Source organism: Mizuhopecten yessoensis, unplaced genomic scaffold (assembly GCF_002113885.1).
Source record: "Mizuhopecten yessoensis strain PY_sf001 unplaced genomic scaffold, ASM211388v2 scaffold2681, whole genome shotgun sequence".
Taxonomy (NCBI): Eukaryota; Metazoa; Mollusca; class Bivalvia; order Pectinida; family Pectinidae; genus Mizuhopecten; species Mizuhopecten yessoensis.
The window spans coordinates 1,330,239-1,350,085 of record NW_018404667.1 but is presented as its reverse complement, the minus strand read 5'-3'; the positions used below and the strand labels follow the sequence as shown (position 1 = coordinate 1,350,085).

The following is a 19,847-nucleotide window of genomic DNA, read 5'->3' as shown; positions in this document are numbered from 1 at the left end:
CTAAGTCCGTGCTAGAATTTGCCATTTTCAGCCAGTAAACTTGCTTACATTATTGTAACTATTCTGATACCCAATAATTTCAGCAGAAATAACTACTAAAAAGTCGATTGACAATCTAAAGTGTTGGGTTTTTTTTATCTAGGGGGCATATACACATGTAATATTTGATTTTGAGCATACGGCGTCTCCCTCATAACAAAAATTAAAAGGCTGGCAAGTAAGCATTTATCATTTATTACCATGTATCATTTGTTTACAAAACATAAGTGCAATTCACGCCTTCATTAAATACAGATACAATTAAAGGACAAATATTAGAAATAATAACGTTAATGGTAAAAGACATTGTACATGTAAAGGGGACTTAATGGAATGCTTGATGTTTGTCATTTTTTGTAAGTTTCGTTGTTTTTAATAAAATAGAAGAGACAAAACTGATGAAATAACCTGCCAAAAGACAATTTTCTCTACACGTCTAAATACATTTTGTGCATTTAGAAAGCATGGCAATGCATTTTCCTTAACACATTACAAACTTCAAGCAATTGGCCTGCCGCCTAATCATTTATAAATTTATGAATATCGAATCCCCCTCGACTTCCCACCATGAACCACAGGGGATCAATTCGTTACAAATGTCTGACATATACCATATGCTATGTTGATATATGGGTCACAGCATATGTGCTATGCCCCATATCAGTATAGCATATGCGTATTTCAGCCATTTGTAACGAGCCCCTGTGATTGAACCTAGTACTAATATTAATACCCGGCCTCCTCTGCCCCGGACGACGCAATATATAAAAACAATCCTGTCGTCAGAAAGCTACGTTATCGCAGCTAGATTGAACCACAGGGGTTCGTTACACCTGTGTATGTTTATGTGTGTTGTGACTCATACCAGTATAGCATATGTGTATTTCAGACATAGCACCAGGGTGGGGAGGGGGACGGGGGAGTCATGTAGTGACATATAAAGCCAGTAGTATATACGTCTCTGTTGTGACACAGACACGAATTCGAACTGACAAAATAGCTAGGCTACACATACTTACTTTGAACCCACACATGCGCATACATACATGTATCTCAGGCGGCTCATCATCATTGTCGTTGGAAAAAATGCACAGTCCTAGTTTTCGTGAAACCGACGGTTTCTTGTTGAAAGAGTGACAAACACATATTCAAATTGGTAAACGTTTGAGTCAAACATGGAACTTGTCTGTGATGAGGTCAAAACTGGTAAACTTCACTCCAAACTCTTGTTGATCATATCCTCTAGCGTTCGGTAGTATTGCAGGCTTCCTGGTGAAGTTTCCTGTTCCGGTCTTTTTCAACCAATCATAATGTGGCAAATTTTCAAGCCCGCGATTTTCAAGCCGCAAATATTTTCATTGCGAAACCTGATTCGGCAAAATCATAGATAACTAAAATTTATAAACCCGTTATAGGGAAGAAACACTTCAAACCATAACGAATACGTTTGCAAAGTTCACGTAAATAAGATACGATTTGAAACATATTTTTTATTCCCACAGAGATGTTAAAAACGGCGATGGTTTAGCTTCTGATCTATTAATAACCAATCAGAGCGTCACAAGTTTTAAAGTCCGTTCTGCACAATTTAAAAAATGGCCGCCGCAAATTTGTTGAGCAGACGCTAGCTCTTATGAGCATTTGTATTGAATGGAAAAATAAAAAGAATGAGCATGTCCATACTCCAGACTTTTTAAAAATGAACACCGCGAAGGATTGAATGAGTTGACGTCCGGATAAAATGTGGAATTTCTCCAAAAGTACGAATGGTACATTGGACTCCTGAGGATTTGTTTACTATATAATTTGTTTTGCATCCGAAACAGTTGGAATTGTGAAGATAACTCGTTTACTATTCAGTTTATTAGGTTTATACATATTATTTTCAATAAATGGTTTAATAGGTTTTTACAACCTAGTGCATCTTATACCTTAACTCTTCTGTGACGAGGAAACAGGAAAAGGGATAACATTTTTAAAGGCTATGTCTCGTGCTAAAATTCAAAAAAGCTTTATTCCAGTGATTGCTGATTATTTGTCTACATGACTCAGGTGTGATTCATTTATCATTTTCTATCTATAAATAAACAAATATACTTCAATGCCTTTTAGCTATTACGATCATAATTAGTTAAAATATTTATCAGAGCGTATTTGTATCAGTCTTAGCAGATTGTTTGTCTTTAGATAACTAATTGCAGTTGTAATAATGCTGATTTGAGATGTGAAGACACCATTAAAAACCGTATTTGCAATGGTTTCTGGTAGTCTTAAATATTTTCTGTACTCAAGTAGACAATAAGGAGGCACGATAGTCTAGTGGTAGGACGCCGGGCTCGTGACCGACGGGTTACGGGTTCGAGTCATGGCACGGTACTGTATTGTATCTTTGAGCAAGATACTTAACTCTGCTTGTTCCGGTTGACTCAGTTGTAAATGAGTACTTGGTGGGGCAACGCTAGAATTGTTGACTGCTAGCTGTTAGCGCCGAAATAGCAGCTTCGGCTTATGCTCCCCAGGGAGTTGAGACAGATAGTGGCTGGTTGCAAAGGCCCTATAACCACCAAAATAATTTCTGAACCGATTTGAGACGACTTACGAACCAGGTTGCGATAAAACGGTATATAAGAACCACAAATTACTATTATTATAAAATAGCTGGTTATGTTGAAAAGAAATGCAACGCTTGACAAACCACAGAAACGTGTCTTTTGTAATCACAGCTGTGTGTATTATCGTTTATGACTGTACACACTTCTGACTTGACAGCACCGTATGTAGTTAGTTATAATTGCTTTAAACCTAACTAGTATTGGAGAGTGAACAGTTTAACTGTGTACTACTGTATGTCTCGTACACTATATGTCACTGATGAACATCCCGTTTTGTTGCAAATGGGATTTATATTCAAAATGAGATTACCTATAAGAATACATCGTTATTACACTGTAGTATCAGGTAGGTTAAATTTTTAATATTGTTTTATATTGGATATAGCATAGTGTAGTAAAGCATATCCTTTATATTAGACTATACCTTTAACAATAAACCAAACAATCTTGAAAATTAAGAAGTATTCCGTGTTCTGTATTGTTATAATTGAAAAGAGACAAAACGGATTTCATTTTAATTTCAAATTATTTGCATTTTCTGATGGGTTTTTTAAGTTATACTCTCGTGTTTAGCATACAGACAACCTAACTACACACATAATATACTCTGCTCTGTTTTTTTGCCAAATAATAACACAAATACATGTCTAGTCGAAATGAGCATTTATTATCCCCCGCTTTCCCCGAAACGGGGGTTATTAATTTGGGGTTGTCTGGCTGTCTGGCTGTCTGTCACACTTAATTTCCGTGCAATAACTACAACAAATGTTAACCGATTTCCTTCGAACTTGGTCACAGGGTTAAATGACTTAAGGGCTCGACCAAGTTCGATGACCACTTTCAGCGGACTTTATTTAGCGGAGTTATGGCCCCTTGAATAATGAAAAAAAAATATCTATCGTGCTTCGTTTCCATCAAATAACTACACAAATGTTAATAAATTTTCTTCTTGGTTACAATATTTAATGCCTTAAGGGCTCAGCAAAGTTTAATGACCACTTTCAGCGCACTCCATAACGTCATTATCTACTGCGTTTCGTTTCCATGCAGTAATTATAACAAATGACAACCGATTTTCTTTAAACTTGGTTACAATGTTAAATGCCTTAAGGGCTCGACAAAGTTCGCTAATAACTTTCAGCGGACTTAATTTGACGGAGTTATGGCCCCTTGAATAACGAAAAACATCATTATCTTTTGCGTGTCGTTTCCGTGCAGTAACTAGGTCACAGGGTTAAATGCATTATGGTCTTGGCCAAGTCCGATGACCACTTTCAGCAGACTTTATTTGGCGGAGTTATGGCCCCTTGAATAACGACAAACGTCATTAACTGCCATGCAATAACTACAAGAAATGTTAACCGATTTTTTTCAAACTTTGTCATATGGTTCAATGCCTTAAGGGCTCGGTCAAGTTTCATGACTACATTCATGGGACTTTATTTGGTTGAGTTATGGTCCCTTGAATAACGTGTCAAACGTTTCGGTGCAATAACTGCAACACATGTTAACTGATTTTCTTCAAACTTTGTACAAGGGTTAAATGCTTTCAGGGTTCAACCAACGTTGATGACCTCTTTCAGGATACTTTATTTGGCGGAGTTATGGCCCCTTAAATAACGAGAAAAATCGCTATCTGCCATTTCTGTTCATTCACTCTCGCGAATATTATCCGATTGTCTTCAAACTTAGCGGAGTCATTATCTGCAGTTTCCGCTTAATAAATCTAGCAAATAATAGATAAGGTGTTTTTTCTTCGAGTTTCAAGCTATACATTATGTCTCAACAGCACGATACTCACATGTTTAAACCTACTGTTACCTCAATAATGTTTACCTACAATATGTCCTGAAAGCGGGGGATATAAATTCCAGTAATAGAATTATGACCAATATATACATCTTGATGGTATAAAGGCAACAAAAGATTGGGTAACTACAATAGAAAAACGCCACACCAGCCATACATAGCACAGTCATATTACGGTGGACATGCAGGGGAGGAGGGAAAACAATTTTGCTGTTAAACCAGCGTGGTAATCTTCGTGTGTTTACGATTTTTTCTGTGGAGTGTCATGTACCATCCGACACCAAAACTAGTCGTAGCCGGTCTAACTCTGTTTCCGGGCTGGCCACCTTTTACCTTTCCGGAATAAAAAAGACTGGTATCACATGCAACTGTAATTATTGAATACCACAAATACATTAATTGACTAACATAAAAATAGGCATTAACAAAACAGATTGTATAAATTACTTTATGTATAAACCTAGATACAAAAAATAGAAAATTGTCTTCTACATACAGTACTGGCAATATGGTTATCATGCGATTGATATTAAGAATGTCACATCATGTATTATACATTTGAAACAAACACAAAGTATGCAAAGAAGTCAACTTAAGAATACAAATAAGTTTAGACCTTTTATATTTTACAACAATTATGAAACAAGTTATTTTAACTTATATTAATCACCCTGGTTTGCCCGGATGTTTGCGCTAGGGGGTCTTTATATGGTAGGAAACCGGAGTACTGGCGAAAACCCACGTGATCGGGCAGGTGACCCCATACCTCATCACGTATCATCGGGAATTAATCCCGATCGCCTTGGTAAAAGGCAAGTGCGCTATCCATTGCGCCACCCGAATACCATAATAGAAATACAGCGAAGACCACCGTTCTGATCGAAGTGTCCATTCCCCTGAGAGCTTGATTATACCTTAATATTCTTAAGAATTTAGTTAACTTCATCGACATAGTTAGACCTGTTCATAGTTCACTCACTTCACTCATTATTTACCAATTACTCCTCTCAGCTTCGATGTTGTTTTTAAATTAGAAGGCTTAACCCGCTCCCCCTTCTGTTTCAAATGTAGTTTAGACTAATTGAGTTTTTAACTTGTTTGCCCCTAGAAGTCTTGGGTGGACAAAATAGTTGTATGGTGCAGAGTAATTTATGTTAGGCCTACAGTATAAATAACGAAATTTAAAGTTTCAGTTGACTGTGTTTCTCTTTCGTTCATATTGTTAGTATTACTAATACCTCATTATTTTGAGATTGAAGCAACCCGGATTTATAATAAATGTCAAGAATCTGCAAAAAGACAATTACAACGAACAAAGATTAAAGTTTTCAAAACTGTACTTTATATGTTATGGTTAAGATAAAGTGATAACTAAGGTTTGCCAAAGTAAATTACAAAAACAATGAGACTAGTTTATTGCATATTTAGTACGTAAGTGTGTTATTGTCCTTGCAGGTAACAGATATGACACAAAAGTTCGTGGATGCAGTAAGTGGACTCTGTTCCAAGCAGCCAAATGTGGAGACATCCGACAATTAGAGAATTGAACTGCATATAGCTGTTGCTAACAGGCAATACAAATTCGTGCAGTTTCTTTTAGATGAGCGCCTCCATTACATCAAAAACGGAGCTGATTTGGACATCCAAGGGTTAAATGCTTTGCGCATTTGCGTCAGAAACAGGGACGCTGAAATATATCGTTTGCTTCAGAATACACAGGTTTTGATACCGGAATTACAACTAACGATGAAAAAACTGTCCTTGATTTAGCAAAAGAGAAACATCATAATCACCTCTTGGACCTCATCGGTATGACGCAAAATATTGAGGTTAAAGGTAAGGATGTTACATAAATAATTATATTCACAGTACAGGCAAAACACTGGACGATTCCACTGCAGTTTTTGTACGTGCAGTAGCCTATCATAAGATCATTCTGGATATAACTGTAGGACGATAAGGCTAGAGTATTATCATTGACTGGATAGCTCACTCTAGCCAAAATTGACAGACGGACGGACCATTTTGGATATAACTGTAGAATGAGATAGCAAGGGTATTATCATTGACCACTATCATGGGACTTTATTTAGCGGAGTTATGGCCCCTTGAATAATGAAAAAACATTATCTGTCGTGCTTCGTTCCATCAAATAACTACACAAAGGTTAATAAATTGTCTTTAAACTTGGTTACAATGTTAAATGCCTTAAGGGCTCAGCAAGTTTAATGAATACTTTCAGCGCACTCCATAACGTCATTTTCCACTGCGTTTCATTACCATGCAGTAACTATTACAAATGATAACCGGACGGACGTTTCGGAACGGCACTGGAATCCTCAGGAAATACTGACGATTGTTTACTTGTTTACAATTTTTGTACTGAGTGACAAATTAGCTGATCTTATATTCAAATCATGCCTCTCTAACGACCAATTGGGTTTTCTGATTTTATACAATACTGGACTTTAGAACGTCATACAAAATTTGGTTGTCATAAAAAATAAAATAATGAAGTAACGCAAATTCAAACCTATCAGCTCAATATTAAGTTAAAACTAATTTATGGGTTTTATGTACCGTGATTTTTTTCTAAAGTTTAGACATATCATAACCGGTGAGTTCTAGAAGGACAAAACAGCTTTATGGTGCAGCGTAGTTAATTGTTTGGCATACGGTATATAACACCAAATGTTAAACGTACAATAACTCTGTCTTATATTCACCTTTAGAAAACTTGATATTAACTTATTTTATTTGTAGGCAACTCTTGGTTGACCTGGACTGAACTACATCATTGTGCAGTCAGTGGATCGGTGGCGGAATGCTCAAGGCTGATTGAAGATTTTCCTGAAGATGTCAATGTTGAAGTTGACACCGATTTCAATCCTTACAACAACCTTCAGCTGCCCAAATATGGAAAGATGTCACCGTTAGAACTGTCAATGCACAGTGAAAACATATTCGTCATGGAGATATTAGCAAACTATTCGTCTTTCAGAACCATCGAAAAATGTTTGGCTGGTATTCGAAACATCTCAACAAAGAATATTCTCGTCAGAGGAGTTCTGACACAGCTTCGAGAGAAACACAAAGATGTACAGTATGGCAAACTGATTGCAACTTGTGAAAATGTCATAGTTATTTACACCACCGATCAACTGGTCGATGCATGTTCGAAAATAGCTGGCATAAAAACGACATACAAAAACACTAACGGGTTCGACCAGGACAATGAAACAGCCATCGACTTTGAATTAGATATGAAAGTGCCCGGTCTGTCGATAGAAGAAAACGCACAGATGAAAGATGTAGTTGATGCGAACAGTGACACTCTTTGGAAAAATCACGAAAACCTCAACGGAATTCGTATATCGGCCGTTCGTACTACGGGTGGAAAAGCATCCCGAGATAACTGTATTGTTCTGTGTTGCAAGTTCAAAGGATTTTTAACAGAAAAGGAAGAAGAATTCCCTCGTAGTTTGCGTTGTAAGGATATCTTCTTTCCAGTTGACGTTCGAGAGGAACATATTGTCTTGTTGACCAGTCAACCGTCAGACAAACTGGAACCTTTGGCATGTGGAGGTCGTATCATCGGAAGTTGTGCAGACAACAAGGTTTGGGGGACAATTGGACCTTTCGTTGAATTGCCCTATCAGGAAACAGGATTTCTCACTTGTGCGCATGTTCTTGATAACAATCCTGCTTTTGGTGTGCTGTCCGGACGCAATCATCTCGTATATCAACCGAAGAAAGACTCTAATGCAGATTATCTGTGTGGTGAAGTAGTGAAAATGGCCTTCAAACCAAGTGAAAATCCGTCTATTGATGCTGCTGTCGTGAAAATTACGTCTGCGTTGCGGATTCCAGAATCAATCAACTTCGTTTCTTTTTAACAAGGTACATTCCTTGCTGCAGGTTTGAATTGTGTTTAAATGGACTATTTTTGGTGTTACAGTACAGATTACAATCAAATCTGACAAAATAAAATAGAAATGGTGAACAACAAATAAATTGATAAAAATATATATATATATAAATATCCTTGAGGATATGTAGAAGAAATCGTAGAGTTCATTGACTTCCTTTACTTTCAAGATCATAATGACTGAAGTATTCTAACAAAATACGTTCAATAGTTTATAGTTTATGATACGACTACAATAAAAAAATTGTGAACATTGGTTTGAAAGGCTTTGCTCGTTTCCACAAAATCGACTTTGAAAATGATTAAAATTATAACTTATCGATTTCTCAAAAAAAAAAAAAAAAAAAAAAGTTGACGCGTTTATTGAAAAAATAATTTGATTTCTAATCAATATTTCTGAAGAATTGATGATCAGAAAAAGCTGCAGTTGACCTTGTAATATCAAAATGTAAAAGGTTACAATCTGAAATATGTCTCTATCAAAACATCAATTTCAGGGCAAAATTAATTACCGCAGTGTCTGAAATTATTTACCGCAAAAAGAATAATGAAAAACATAATATTTTGGTTTTATAGGTATTGCAGAAGGATTGACTTTCAACACAGGAACCATTGGAGACTGCCAGCCGACCAGTCCCGTTTTGAAATTCGGCGCGTTTACTTCAGATTTGAGGTGTGTCTGTTAGTACGATAGGACACGAAGAAAAGATTGATTATCCTCAGGGTAAAGTTCTTATGAAGGGATTAACAAGAATACTGTGTCGTGTCGAACATGAGAAAGGTGACTCTGGAGGGGGAGTGTTTGTGAAAAATGCCGAAGACAAACTCGAGTGTGTTGGACTATTCTTTGCTGGAAGAGGCCGAGACGGATATTTTATTCCCATCAAAGATGTTTTGATGCATTGTGGGGGTTACAAACTCAAAGAATATCCTTAAACTTTCTTGAAATAGCACTGCTTTGACAAAATGGTTAATCGTTGTATATAGTTCCTCCTTTATCATCGTTCTGCAAGTTTTGAAAGATAAGAACGATATAGGATAATTGTATCCTGGATTGGTGTCAATTTTTTAATATATATTGCTGTTTTCATTATTGTTGGAAAGTAATAAATGACAATATATATTATATTTAATCGCGTGTAAAATTGTCAGATTGCATTCTTCTCAAGAACGTACCTTTAGTAGGTATACATCTCAACAATAGTCTGTTATTGATTACGATTCCAAAAGGTAAGGTCAAAAATATATAGATAATTCTATTACAGGTCAGAGGTAATTGTATTAAAATTAAACACCATTAAATGTATACCGTTGATTACAAGACTAAAGTCAAATATTGTTCTGTTAAAGGGGTTATTTAGTCAAGCAACACCATTAAGACAAATTAGATACTAGAAATAAAGATTTTCTAACGAAAGTCTACGTAGTTGACAATGACATAATCTGAAACCAACGTCCAGTGTGGTCAGTTTTATCTTTTGGGAAAGCCGTTGATAAAAATACCTACGAAGGAGCGCAATATCCGGGTCTTTCAGCAAGAAGTTAACATAGTGAGATATCTGTAGGTAAACTTAAAACTAAATTACTAATTTATAACGATAATTGAGATGTTGTTTGGATGATGCTATTGATTCAGAATAAATGCCAGTACTTGTATTCGGAAAAAGTTAGCTGTGAAAATAGAGTAAATTAACCTTCAATCCACGGCTGGACAGACACATTTCACCGACAGTTACCACTAAAACATTCGGTTGCACAGTTAAAGATTTCTTCAATCCTGGACAGGAACGCCAAGAAAACATTGTCTCTTGTCAGTTTCTAGACATGTATTGGTCACAATGAGTATCAATATATGTTTTCATGAAGAATTTTTAAACTAGGTTTTTAAAAATCACTTACTTCACTAAATTGTCCCTTTAAGACCCCTGTCCCACTGCATGCAAAGCACCAGAGAACGTCATTGCAGTTCTTATGATACAGAGTCATCTCCCGTTAATACATTTTGATGTAACTGTAGCGCAACAGAGAAAGACAGTGTAGTGATCGGGAATCATAGGTACTTATTCTTTTTCAGATTTCGTTATATTTTTTAATTCAATTCACTGTAGATTATTTATTTCATCTTTTTCATGTTTTCATAAAAAATTTGCAAGTTACTGATTTGTTATTACAAAGCTGTATTCATGACATGAAAAATAATGCCAATGCATAATTATGGTTGAAACATTGGTACGGCAGATTGATTGATAAATTGATATTACACTGTAGGTATACGATATTCATTATCTAAAAAATTCCATAAGATTAAAGTAAAAAAATCAGATATTTACTTCTTTATCATATCTCACAATCAGTCCAATACCATTTTTTTCTTCGAAAATTTATCCGAAATGAACAATTTCATTTGCCGAATAACTTCGATTAGAAAAAGTAAAGCTTCTGAAAGAGGCAACCGGGATGATATCAAATTGTCAAATTGTCAATTTGTAAGGTCGTAAGAGTTGCTTCCCCTATGTCAGTAAAACTTAACAGGGGTCGCTTCTCGATAATTCTTTTAGGGAGGCTCTACCCTTCAGCAATTATACGGCAGATTTCGTTGAAACATTTACATAATACTTATTTAACCATGTAGAGGTGTTTTTAAGAAAATCTAAGCAATCTAATACATAGATGATTTTTAGGGGCAAAATATAAAAAAAAAAATAGATTTTGTCAATTTTTACATAGTTATCAATTTTTTATGGTTTTGTGTGTGTGTGACATTGTTTGGAAAAATACCAACAAATAATAAAGGGAAAGAATCACTGTTAACTTACCAAACAAATATTTTATTTTTCACAAATATGTTAAAAGTTATACAAATAGTATTTTTTCCTTTGAAATTGTAATCATAAATGTGATTATCTACAAGCTAAAAACAAACGTAATATATATAGTTTCTTGTAAAATGGATGAAAAATACCAAAAAATACACTATTTTTACAATAATTTTGATTTCGATGGGAGTTGTCTTCCTCGAAAAAAATCGGAACTTTTTGCAGAGGGATAACATTTTTCATCAAAACAGTTATCTCCCTTCACGTACATAAAATGGAATTATATCAAAATTGCCCAAATTACTTAAAGTTGAAAAAAAGATGAACACAGTATTGCGCATGCCAAGTGTTCTATAATCAAATTTTCCTGATAATCCGAACATTTTTTTTAATCTTTTTTTTTTAATTTTAAAATATAGAGTCATATACAAACAAGTAAAGCTTATGTCAAAACATAAAATCAAGTTTCGCTCGATCATGTGGACAATGGAGGATGTGTTCTTTGATTCTTTTAATTATCCTAATATCTTAGGTTCAAGGAGTTATCGATAGAAATTAACAATGAACTTTAAATCAACCCCACATTAACTGTGCTCATATATATCTTGCGTATTGTTAAAATTCTTGTTAATTGAGGAAAAAAATGAAAAACAAATCTGACGTTTCTCCTATGGTCCGTACCAGTCACACTGAAGATTCCGGCGAGTATATCTACCCAAACTGGGGTGAATCAATATTTTAGTTAGGATGCCAATACACACAGGCAAGTTACTCTAGCTCTGAAACATTGCCTATGTCCGAGTAATCACTGCTTGTGATCATGTACGTCTTGTACTAATAAATATGCACAGGGGGAATCATGTGATCATGTAATTGAAATGGAATTAAATCAATATTGTCCCAATGACATATAAGCTGAAAAAGAGATGAACAAAGTATTGCGCATGCCTAGTGTTATAAATATCTAACTTTCCTGGTATTCTGAACTATGTTTTTTTGTATTTTTTTTATAAATATATAGTCAAATAGAAACAAGTAAAGTTTATGTCAAAACATATCGACAATAAAATATATCAACAAATAAAACAATGTTTAACTCTTTTATCGTTTTCATAAAAAGTTCTGCAATGTATGGTTTTCTTTACAGAAATGATTTACAAAGCTATAGTAATGTTGGAACAAACGTTTCCGATGAAGTATAGTATTTGTTGTGTATTTTTCGGAGGGGGAATCCTGAACCTCATAATCTTTAGAAGGGTCTTCGGCATTACCATCCTTGATGATACGCTCACTTACGCTCTCTGCACCCTTGGCATATGTCATAGCAAAATCGAAAGCTCAGTGTGCGCCACCTTAAAGATTAGACAAGATGACTACTGTTGTTTGATCCTGTCATGTACACCAAAATAATCTCGCGACTGGCCTTGAAGTCGGATGTTGCTCCTTTGTAATCTTCAAAGGACATGTATCAGTGTGCGATTGGACAGATTTTTTCACATGATGCAAAATTACTAGCCGCGTGCCTCCAATTCTGCTATGACATATTCTAGGAATACAGAGAGCGAAAGTGACAAATATTTGAAGTTTAATAAAAATCAATGGAATGCTATATTTCCTCCACGACATCGTCTCGAGGGGATACAATACTTTGGTTACTTCATATGAAATAAGTAGGCAAAACATTTAAACAATCAAACCTATAATGTTCAAAAATCATGAATCAATTATCTATGATAATTTGTGACGTGTGGCGTTTGAAGATCTTTCCTGTCCTGGTAGGTATTTTTCATTTTCGTCTTCAAGGGTACACTTCGTGTTCGACCCTGAAAACCAAAATTAAATGGTACTTTGAAGATTCGATACAGGTATTAATCAATAGCATTACACATGCATCGATGTTGCTTCCAATGTATATCAAATTATATATACTATACTAGCGGAAAAAGAAACTGTGCATGCGGAGAATTGTTATAGACCATGTATTACCAACTGTATATACATGGAAATTCACACACATGACCGAGTATGACACAAACACACTATCCGTGTGCCATTGACAGTTTTTCCCGTGTAGTTTGCTCTCTATAGGCGTTGACCAGTTTGCACTTTTTTCTCGTCCAGCCATCCGATTCGACAATGAAAGTTTATTTTTCAACTGTTGGGTCACTCTGTTGAGACCAGTGCACAGTAAAAACAGCATTATAACGTTTTAATTTGTGATTAATGCTATGCCGAGTCTCAATGAAAATGACCGCCTCCGGATTATTGGCATGCTTCAAGCTGGTATGGGCCAAACCGTTGTCTCTACACGTTTTCATGTCCAACGAAACACAATCCGGGATTTGTGGAGACGACATCAACAGTTTGGCCACGTCGGCGATCGACCTCTTGCGGGACGTCCACGTTTGACGTCACGTCAACACGACAGTCATATTCGGCTTGTCCATTTGATAAATCGCTTCCAAACGGCATGTTTGACTGCACGGATATTCCTGGGTTGCTACCAATAAGCCCGAGAACTGTACGGAACCGATTGCGTGAACGAGCTATCCGTCCGCGACGTCCTGCAATCCGCCCAGTTCTTCTACCACGTCATCCTGAATCACGTCTGGACTGGCGCAGAAGGCATCTGCGATTTACTCGACGGGATTGGCCACGAATTGTGTTTACGGACGATTCACGAGTCCACCTGGACGGCCGTTCCAGAGTGTATCGTCGCGTTGGAGAACGTTTCCGTGACGTGTGTGTGGTACAACGACGTTCTTTCGGCGGAGGCAGCATTATGATTTGGGGCGGCATCACAGCCAACGGGAGAACGCATTTGGTGGTTGTTAACGGGAATTTGAACGCGCTACGTTACCATGACGAGATCCTCCGGACCCACGTCGTTCCATTCGTGCAAGGACAGCAACGTCACACTTCGCTATAGCCGGACAACGCCAATCACACAAAGCTCGTGTCGCTATGGACTTTCTGGCCCAGCAGAACGTTGACGTGTTGCCCTGGCCTGCTGTATCCCCCGATCTGTTGCCCATTGAACACGTCTGGGATGAAATGGAACGCATTTTTACGGGCATTGCCTAATCAACTGGTGACATTGGCTGATTTTCCTGCAGCGTTGGTACAGATCTGGAATACCATCCCACAAGTATTCTTGAACCGTCTGATAGGCTCCATGCGTCGACGTTGCCAGGCTTGCATTCAGGCAAACGGTGGACATACGGGGTGTTAACTTTGTGAACTCAGTATTGACCCCTGCTGTGTTTACGTCACTCCTGAGCGGAACTTATTGATTCCATAACGTGGAAAATGGAATGCGACTGTTAATATATAACAAATAAATTGTCCCTGAAAACCTTGTTCTACGTCATACACATTTATTTTTATAACACATTTTAGGCATGCACAGTTTCTTTTTTCCGCTAGTATATATATTGCTTACGTCCTTATTGAAGCGCGGTGAAAATTTAGCGGACTATCGAATTCTAACACATAAGCCCATTGATGAAGCGGTGCACACCCACAATATTTGCAATACAAAAACTGCATTACAAAATTTTAAAAAGTGCATTTACAATTTCTGCAAATCTGATAATCTGATAACCTACGCCGCACACAATAATGCTGAGATTCTATGAAGAAAGCAATATAAATGAATAAAAAAACAGTGTTTGGGATAACATAGAGTCGGAACATTGTCGACATGTCATTAAGACTACAAAGACCATAAATCAGATTAAATTAAGCAAAAATATGATACGCTTAATTGATGTGCACGTAAACTTAATTATAAAAAAAGCATTTAATTAAGGTAAGCATAAACAATATATATGCTCAATCACGTATATGTTACACATTACATCTCGAGCACACGTGCAGGTGTACACAAAAAGGGAGATATTAACCAGGCTGCATAGGACTAGTACATGAAGTTAGCGCCTGCTAAGGCAGCTCTTGCTAATTCCTCAATATTGATTAGTGTATATGTTAATTGTATTGTATTTTTAAATGTTAAATTGAGTGTACCCTTGATGAAGTGCGTGTTACCGTTAATTGAATGTACGATTAAATGAGCACGTGTCTTCAATTTTGCTAAGATATTTCCTTAAAGGGTGTTCAGATAGCGAAAATGAGCGTAACCCTTGGAATATCAAAAATGGACCATCATTCGAACCCTAAATTTTAGTTCATATTTTGTCTTACTAACAAACTAAGCTACTGATCATTGGAAGTGTTCTGGCTCTGTCTTGATAAATTTACATCCAAAACGAAATTAAGGGAGGTAACACACGTATATGTTACACATTACATCTCGAGCACACGTGCAGGTATACACAAAAAGGGAGATATTAACCAGGCTGCATAGGACTAGTACATGAAGTTAGCGCCTGCTAAGGCAGCTCTTGCTAATTCCTCAATATTGATTAGTGTATATGTTAATTGTATTGTATTTTTAAATGTTAAATTGAGTGTACCCTTAATGAAGTACGTGTTACCGTTAATTGAATGTACGATTAAATGAGCACGTGTCTTCAATTTTGCTAAGATATTTCCTTAAAGGGTGTTCAGATAGCGAAAATGAGCGTAACCCTTGGAATATCAAAAATGGACCATCATTCGAACCCTAAATTTTAGTTCATATTTTGTCTTACTAACAAACTAAGCTACTGATCATTGGAAGTGTTCTGGCTCTGTCTTGATAAATTTACATCCAAAACAAAATTAAGGGAGGTAACACATGTGATTGTACGACAAACTACAGTGGAAATATGTAGCCTGTCGCCTGTATAGGTACAATGATCTTTGAACAAACAATACCATTTTTGCAGATCAAAGAGAAAGTGTTGTTGCCCGAAGCATCATTCCATTTAAAGGCGCCACACACAACGTACATTCACAGCACCAGACCATTTCCATCACCAGCGTCATTGTTGGGTTCGTATGGTGCTCAGTCAGTATATCCAATTTGCTTACCAGTCCTTCTCCAGAACCATTTACGTCCCGTATTGCTTAGATATTCTCCAAGGAAATAATCAATAAACTCTGGGTTTTCTAAAAATATGAATAATTTACAGAATTAGCAATCCATAGCCGATTTACCATATTGCGCAGTAACATATTTACTTTATGGTTGTTGTTTTTTTCAAATACGCGATTCCTTGATGTCATAAATGTATCTTTAATAACGTTGACACGAATTATAAAATGAAGGATGTACAGTTTGATTTCCAATTAATAACAAGTAAAATGTGTAATCACGAACAGTGCCACATCGAGGTTACGGCAAACCTCTGGAACTAAGAAACCCACCAGCAGAACTTCTGAATGTACCATTAAAAGACTCCTGCCTGTCAAGGGGTGTAGGATAGAGAAATTCCAACCGAGGGGTTATCAAATTTCCTAAATGTTGAGGCTTTGCGCTTTAAATTGACGCAATCAGGATTTAATGCAATGTTTACTGAGCTAAAATAAGAAGGAATCGCTGTGAACACTGGGAAATTCAGGACGAGTTATTTCCTGGAGGTGGAGTTTGTCACGTTAGTAAAATTATCTAAAATACTAACAGCATTCTACAGACTCGCCTAGAGATAATTTATTTTTAGCTCATTCGATAGAGTGTAAGACTAGTCAACTAGAGGTACCGGGTTCGACTCCTGGCCGAGGCATCACATGGGCTCGGTTTCGGGATAACAAGTGTTGCTGTGATATCCGGTGTGTATACACATTCTAAAAACTAAATAAACACCGGATAAAAAGTGTTGCTAATATTTACTAGTGTGTATACCATAGGTTTAATATGAAAAGGCAAAACCTTAAAAGAGCGTAGCTTTTGTTGATCTCTGATACTTACTGATTAGGAATACAACTTTCAAAATGAGATAAGATAAACTTTATTAAAAGTCGGCTAGTCGAGGAATAACAATAAAACACAAGCCCCAATGAGATTAAGACCGACATAGAAATAGGTATTTAAGTCCGTTCTAGTAAGTATGGCAGCACGTCCGTTTTTGAACATTATTTAACTATCCTGTCGGAAGATCGGATGGCCGTAAGTTCGTCCCCCTTTGGAATCAGCTTAATTATGACGTCATCAAGCATGCAACGTCAGATTTTACCGCCAATTCTACAAATTGTTAGGTGTTACATGGGCCGAACTTGCCTCGGTATCATTGGCCGAAACTGTCCGGGCCCAACTTGATATTTCAATAAAAAATTTATCTTACAGCAATATGGTAGTGAGTGATTGGCTTGGCTTTTATGTATTATTATTTGAAGCTGTCAGTGTCTTACACGTTTGACTGTAAAAAATGTGGCAATTCCGTTTCAAAAAGTTCGCATAACTAGAAGCGAGATCATGATTTTCTTTCACCCTCTCAAAAGTAATTTCCTCCTTTTAAGACATTTTACATTAGAGTTTTCCTCGACATTTTTTCGTCGTTGAATGCCCAACCAACTAAACTGCTAAGATCCTTAAACTTGCAAATATTAGCTAAAAAACAAAAAATATCAGGTATGGCCGAACTTGCCTCGGTTTACCATATGTAGATTTTTTTTATATCATTGATGATTGGTAAAAATGTATTCACAATATAATTTTTGCATCAATGACGCCATTCTTTTCCAGTCAAAGCTAAAGCAGATATTTGTTCTTGTGTATATGATGGGTCGGTGGCGCAGTGGATAGCGCGCTCGCCTTCACCAAGATGGCCGGATTTAAACCCGGTCACCTGCCCGACCACGCGGATTTTCTTCGGATACTCCAGCTTCCTCCCATATTAAGAATTAAATCCTCTTCGTGCTTCCGTCAGGGCAAAAAAAAGAATGATTGAGATAAGCTGGGGGAAAAATGTTTGGTAATTACTATAGGTATAATGATGCCAAAATATTAATAACAGTTTCTGGCTGTAACTAGTTATAATTCGGCACGCGTTGTGAAAAAGTAATACGTTGCTGAAAAAGGGCGTTGCACTTGGGTTGGTTGTCTGGAAAATTATAGTTAATTTCGTCATAAATGCATTTTCCATTGCTTCTTTTATGAGTGGTGATGCATACATAATGTAAAGACTATATCTAGACTTTCAAAAATATCAATTATTTCGTTCATATTCTCAACAAATGGAAAGCAAAACTGATAAAATTTTAAATGATCTATTTTTTTAAGATATGTTCCGGTAGGAAAAACAACAGAACCGGGTTGTTGACCAAAAAGACCTTCAGAAAATATCCGCATTATTACTTTTTGTGCCTGTGGAAAAAAAATGAAATAAAAAAGCACCGACAAGAGAAATGCAACGGACATCAGTTCAACAATTTTCCGGTTATTTTTCATCCTTCCGGAAATAACTGATGAAGGCCGATGGATTCATACAATCATATTAACTATTTAAAATAGAAATGTACTGTACATTTTTTGCCTTCAAATGAACATTTATTATAATCTGATTACTATTTTATATAGGTGAACGGCTTGTTTACCCATGGCTACATGGATGGGCAATCTTCAATGGTTACCTTTTCCCAGTGTGGTGTTGACAGTTCATTATTTGTTTTGGACATCTTTTCTGCTTTTCGCAACTTCAGTTACTATCCGGAGGCAACAACTAGACAATGGATCAGTTAGTGTTACATTGAAGATCTACATATGAAGGTTTGAGACAGCTTTTGTAGTCCACTATGGAGAACATGGAGATCTAGATAAAGGCAACAACTTGTGCCATTGCACCTTGCTGTGTTTGTTCCATAGGTAAATTGTCAGCTGGGTGACTTTCGTCATGTAACGAGAACATGCATCAGACCTGCTCAAAATCCAGGTAGACTCCAGAGCAGCTGTGAATGTTTGAGCTATTGAGGAAATTGGCAACCATATCTGACTGTCAGTGAAGAAGTTGAATAATGTGTCTTCTCTACATTACCTGTGATTGTTCGCTAGAGAATGTTAATGTTAACATCCATGATAAGAGTTAATTGTGGTCCAGAGTGAACATTTAATCACCAAAATTGAACCAGCTGGCAGTGGCACACCCCTTAATTCGCAAACGGCTAAGATGATGTGTGGGGCTTGTATAAGTCTAGTCATTGTAATGAAAAGGTGAGAACTTGATTCTCGGTTATTTTTGACCTAGTTTTTATCATTAGAAAAGGACTAGGGTCCTTACGGATCATTTCATGCCTTATCGAGGATTTAGGATCAGTTGTTATATTCGTAATCTAGAATCAATGAAGGAGGCAAGGATGACATTTCAAATTCATTCGATAACTGGTTTAGTATATATAGCATTACAAAGAGATACATAAACGCACATTTTCTTGATAAAATACATGAATACTGTCTGTCTGTTGTGCGCCATTTGGTTGAACATTTGTCATTTTGGAGGAAATTAACTAAACTCTCTTCATTTTTTTGACAGCCTTCACATGCAAAGAACAAATAAATATTTGACATGTTTAAACATTGTTCTACCAGTGTTCATTCATAAAAAGGATTTATTTTTTATCCACATGCTGAAGCTTTCATTTCTGCATGTTAACTGTCCAAAACACCATATTTAGGCTATTTCTGCATCTTTATTTTTTTGTCATTATGAAATAAACTGTTTACACTTAAGTGAAACAAAGTCGTTTTTGCACTAGAAAAAGTGCTAA

At 36.4% G+C, this 19,847-nt stretch overlaps 1 protein-coding gene across 1 annotated transcript; it reads left to right on the top strand.

Moving 5' to 3' along the window:
- The first annotated feature begins 2,859 nt into the window (after positions 1 to 2,859).
- On the top strand, positions 2,860 to 9,505 carry LOC110446397. Its single transcript, XM_021491529.1, has 4 exons — positions 2,860 to 2,997; positions 5,916 to 6,296; positions 7,224 to 8,354; positions 9,062 to 9,505. Exons 2-4 carry the CDS (start codon positions 6,272 to 6,274, stop codon positions 9,322 to 9,324), a joined length of 1,419 nt encoding a protein of 472 aa, XP_021347204.1. The 5' UTR covers positions 2,860 to 2,997; positions 5,916 to 6,271; the 3' UTR covers positions 9,325 to 9,505.
- Positions 9,506 to 19,847: the final 10,342 nt, after the last annotated feature.

Coding starts and splice junctions, on each gene's coding strand:
- LOC110446397 (XM_021491529.1), top strand. CDS start 6,272: ATGACGCAAAATATTGAGGTTAAAG. Junction 6,297..7,223: donor GCAAAATATTGAGGTTAAAG/GTAAGGATGTTA, acceptor TTTTATTTGTAG/GCAACTCTTGGTTGACCTGG. Junction 8,355..9,061: donor AATCAACTTCGTTTCTTTTT/AACAAGGTACAT, acceptor TTCAGATTTGAG/GTGTGTCTGTTAGTACGATA.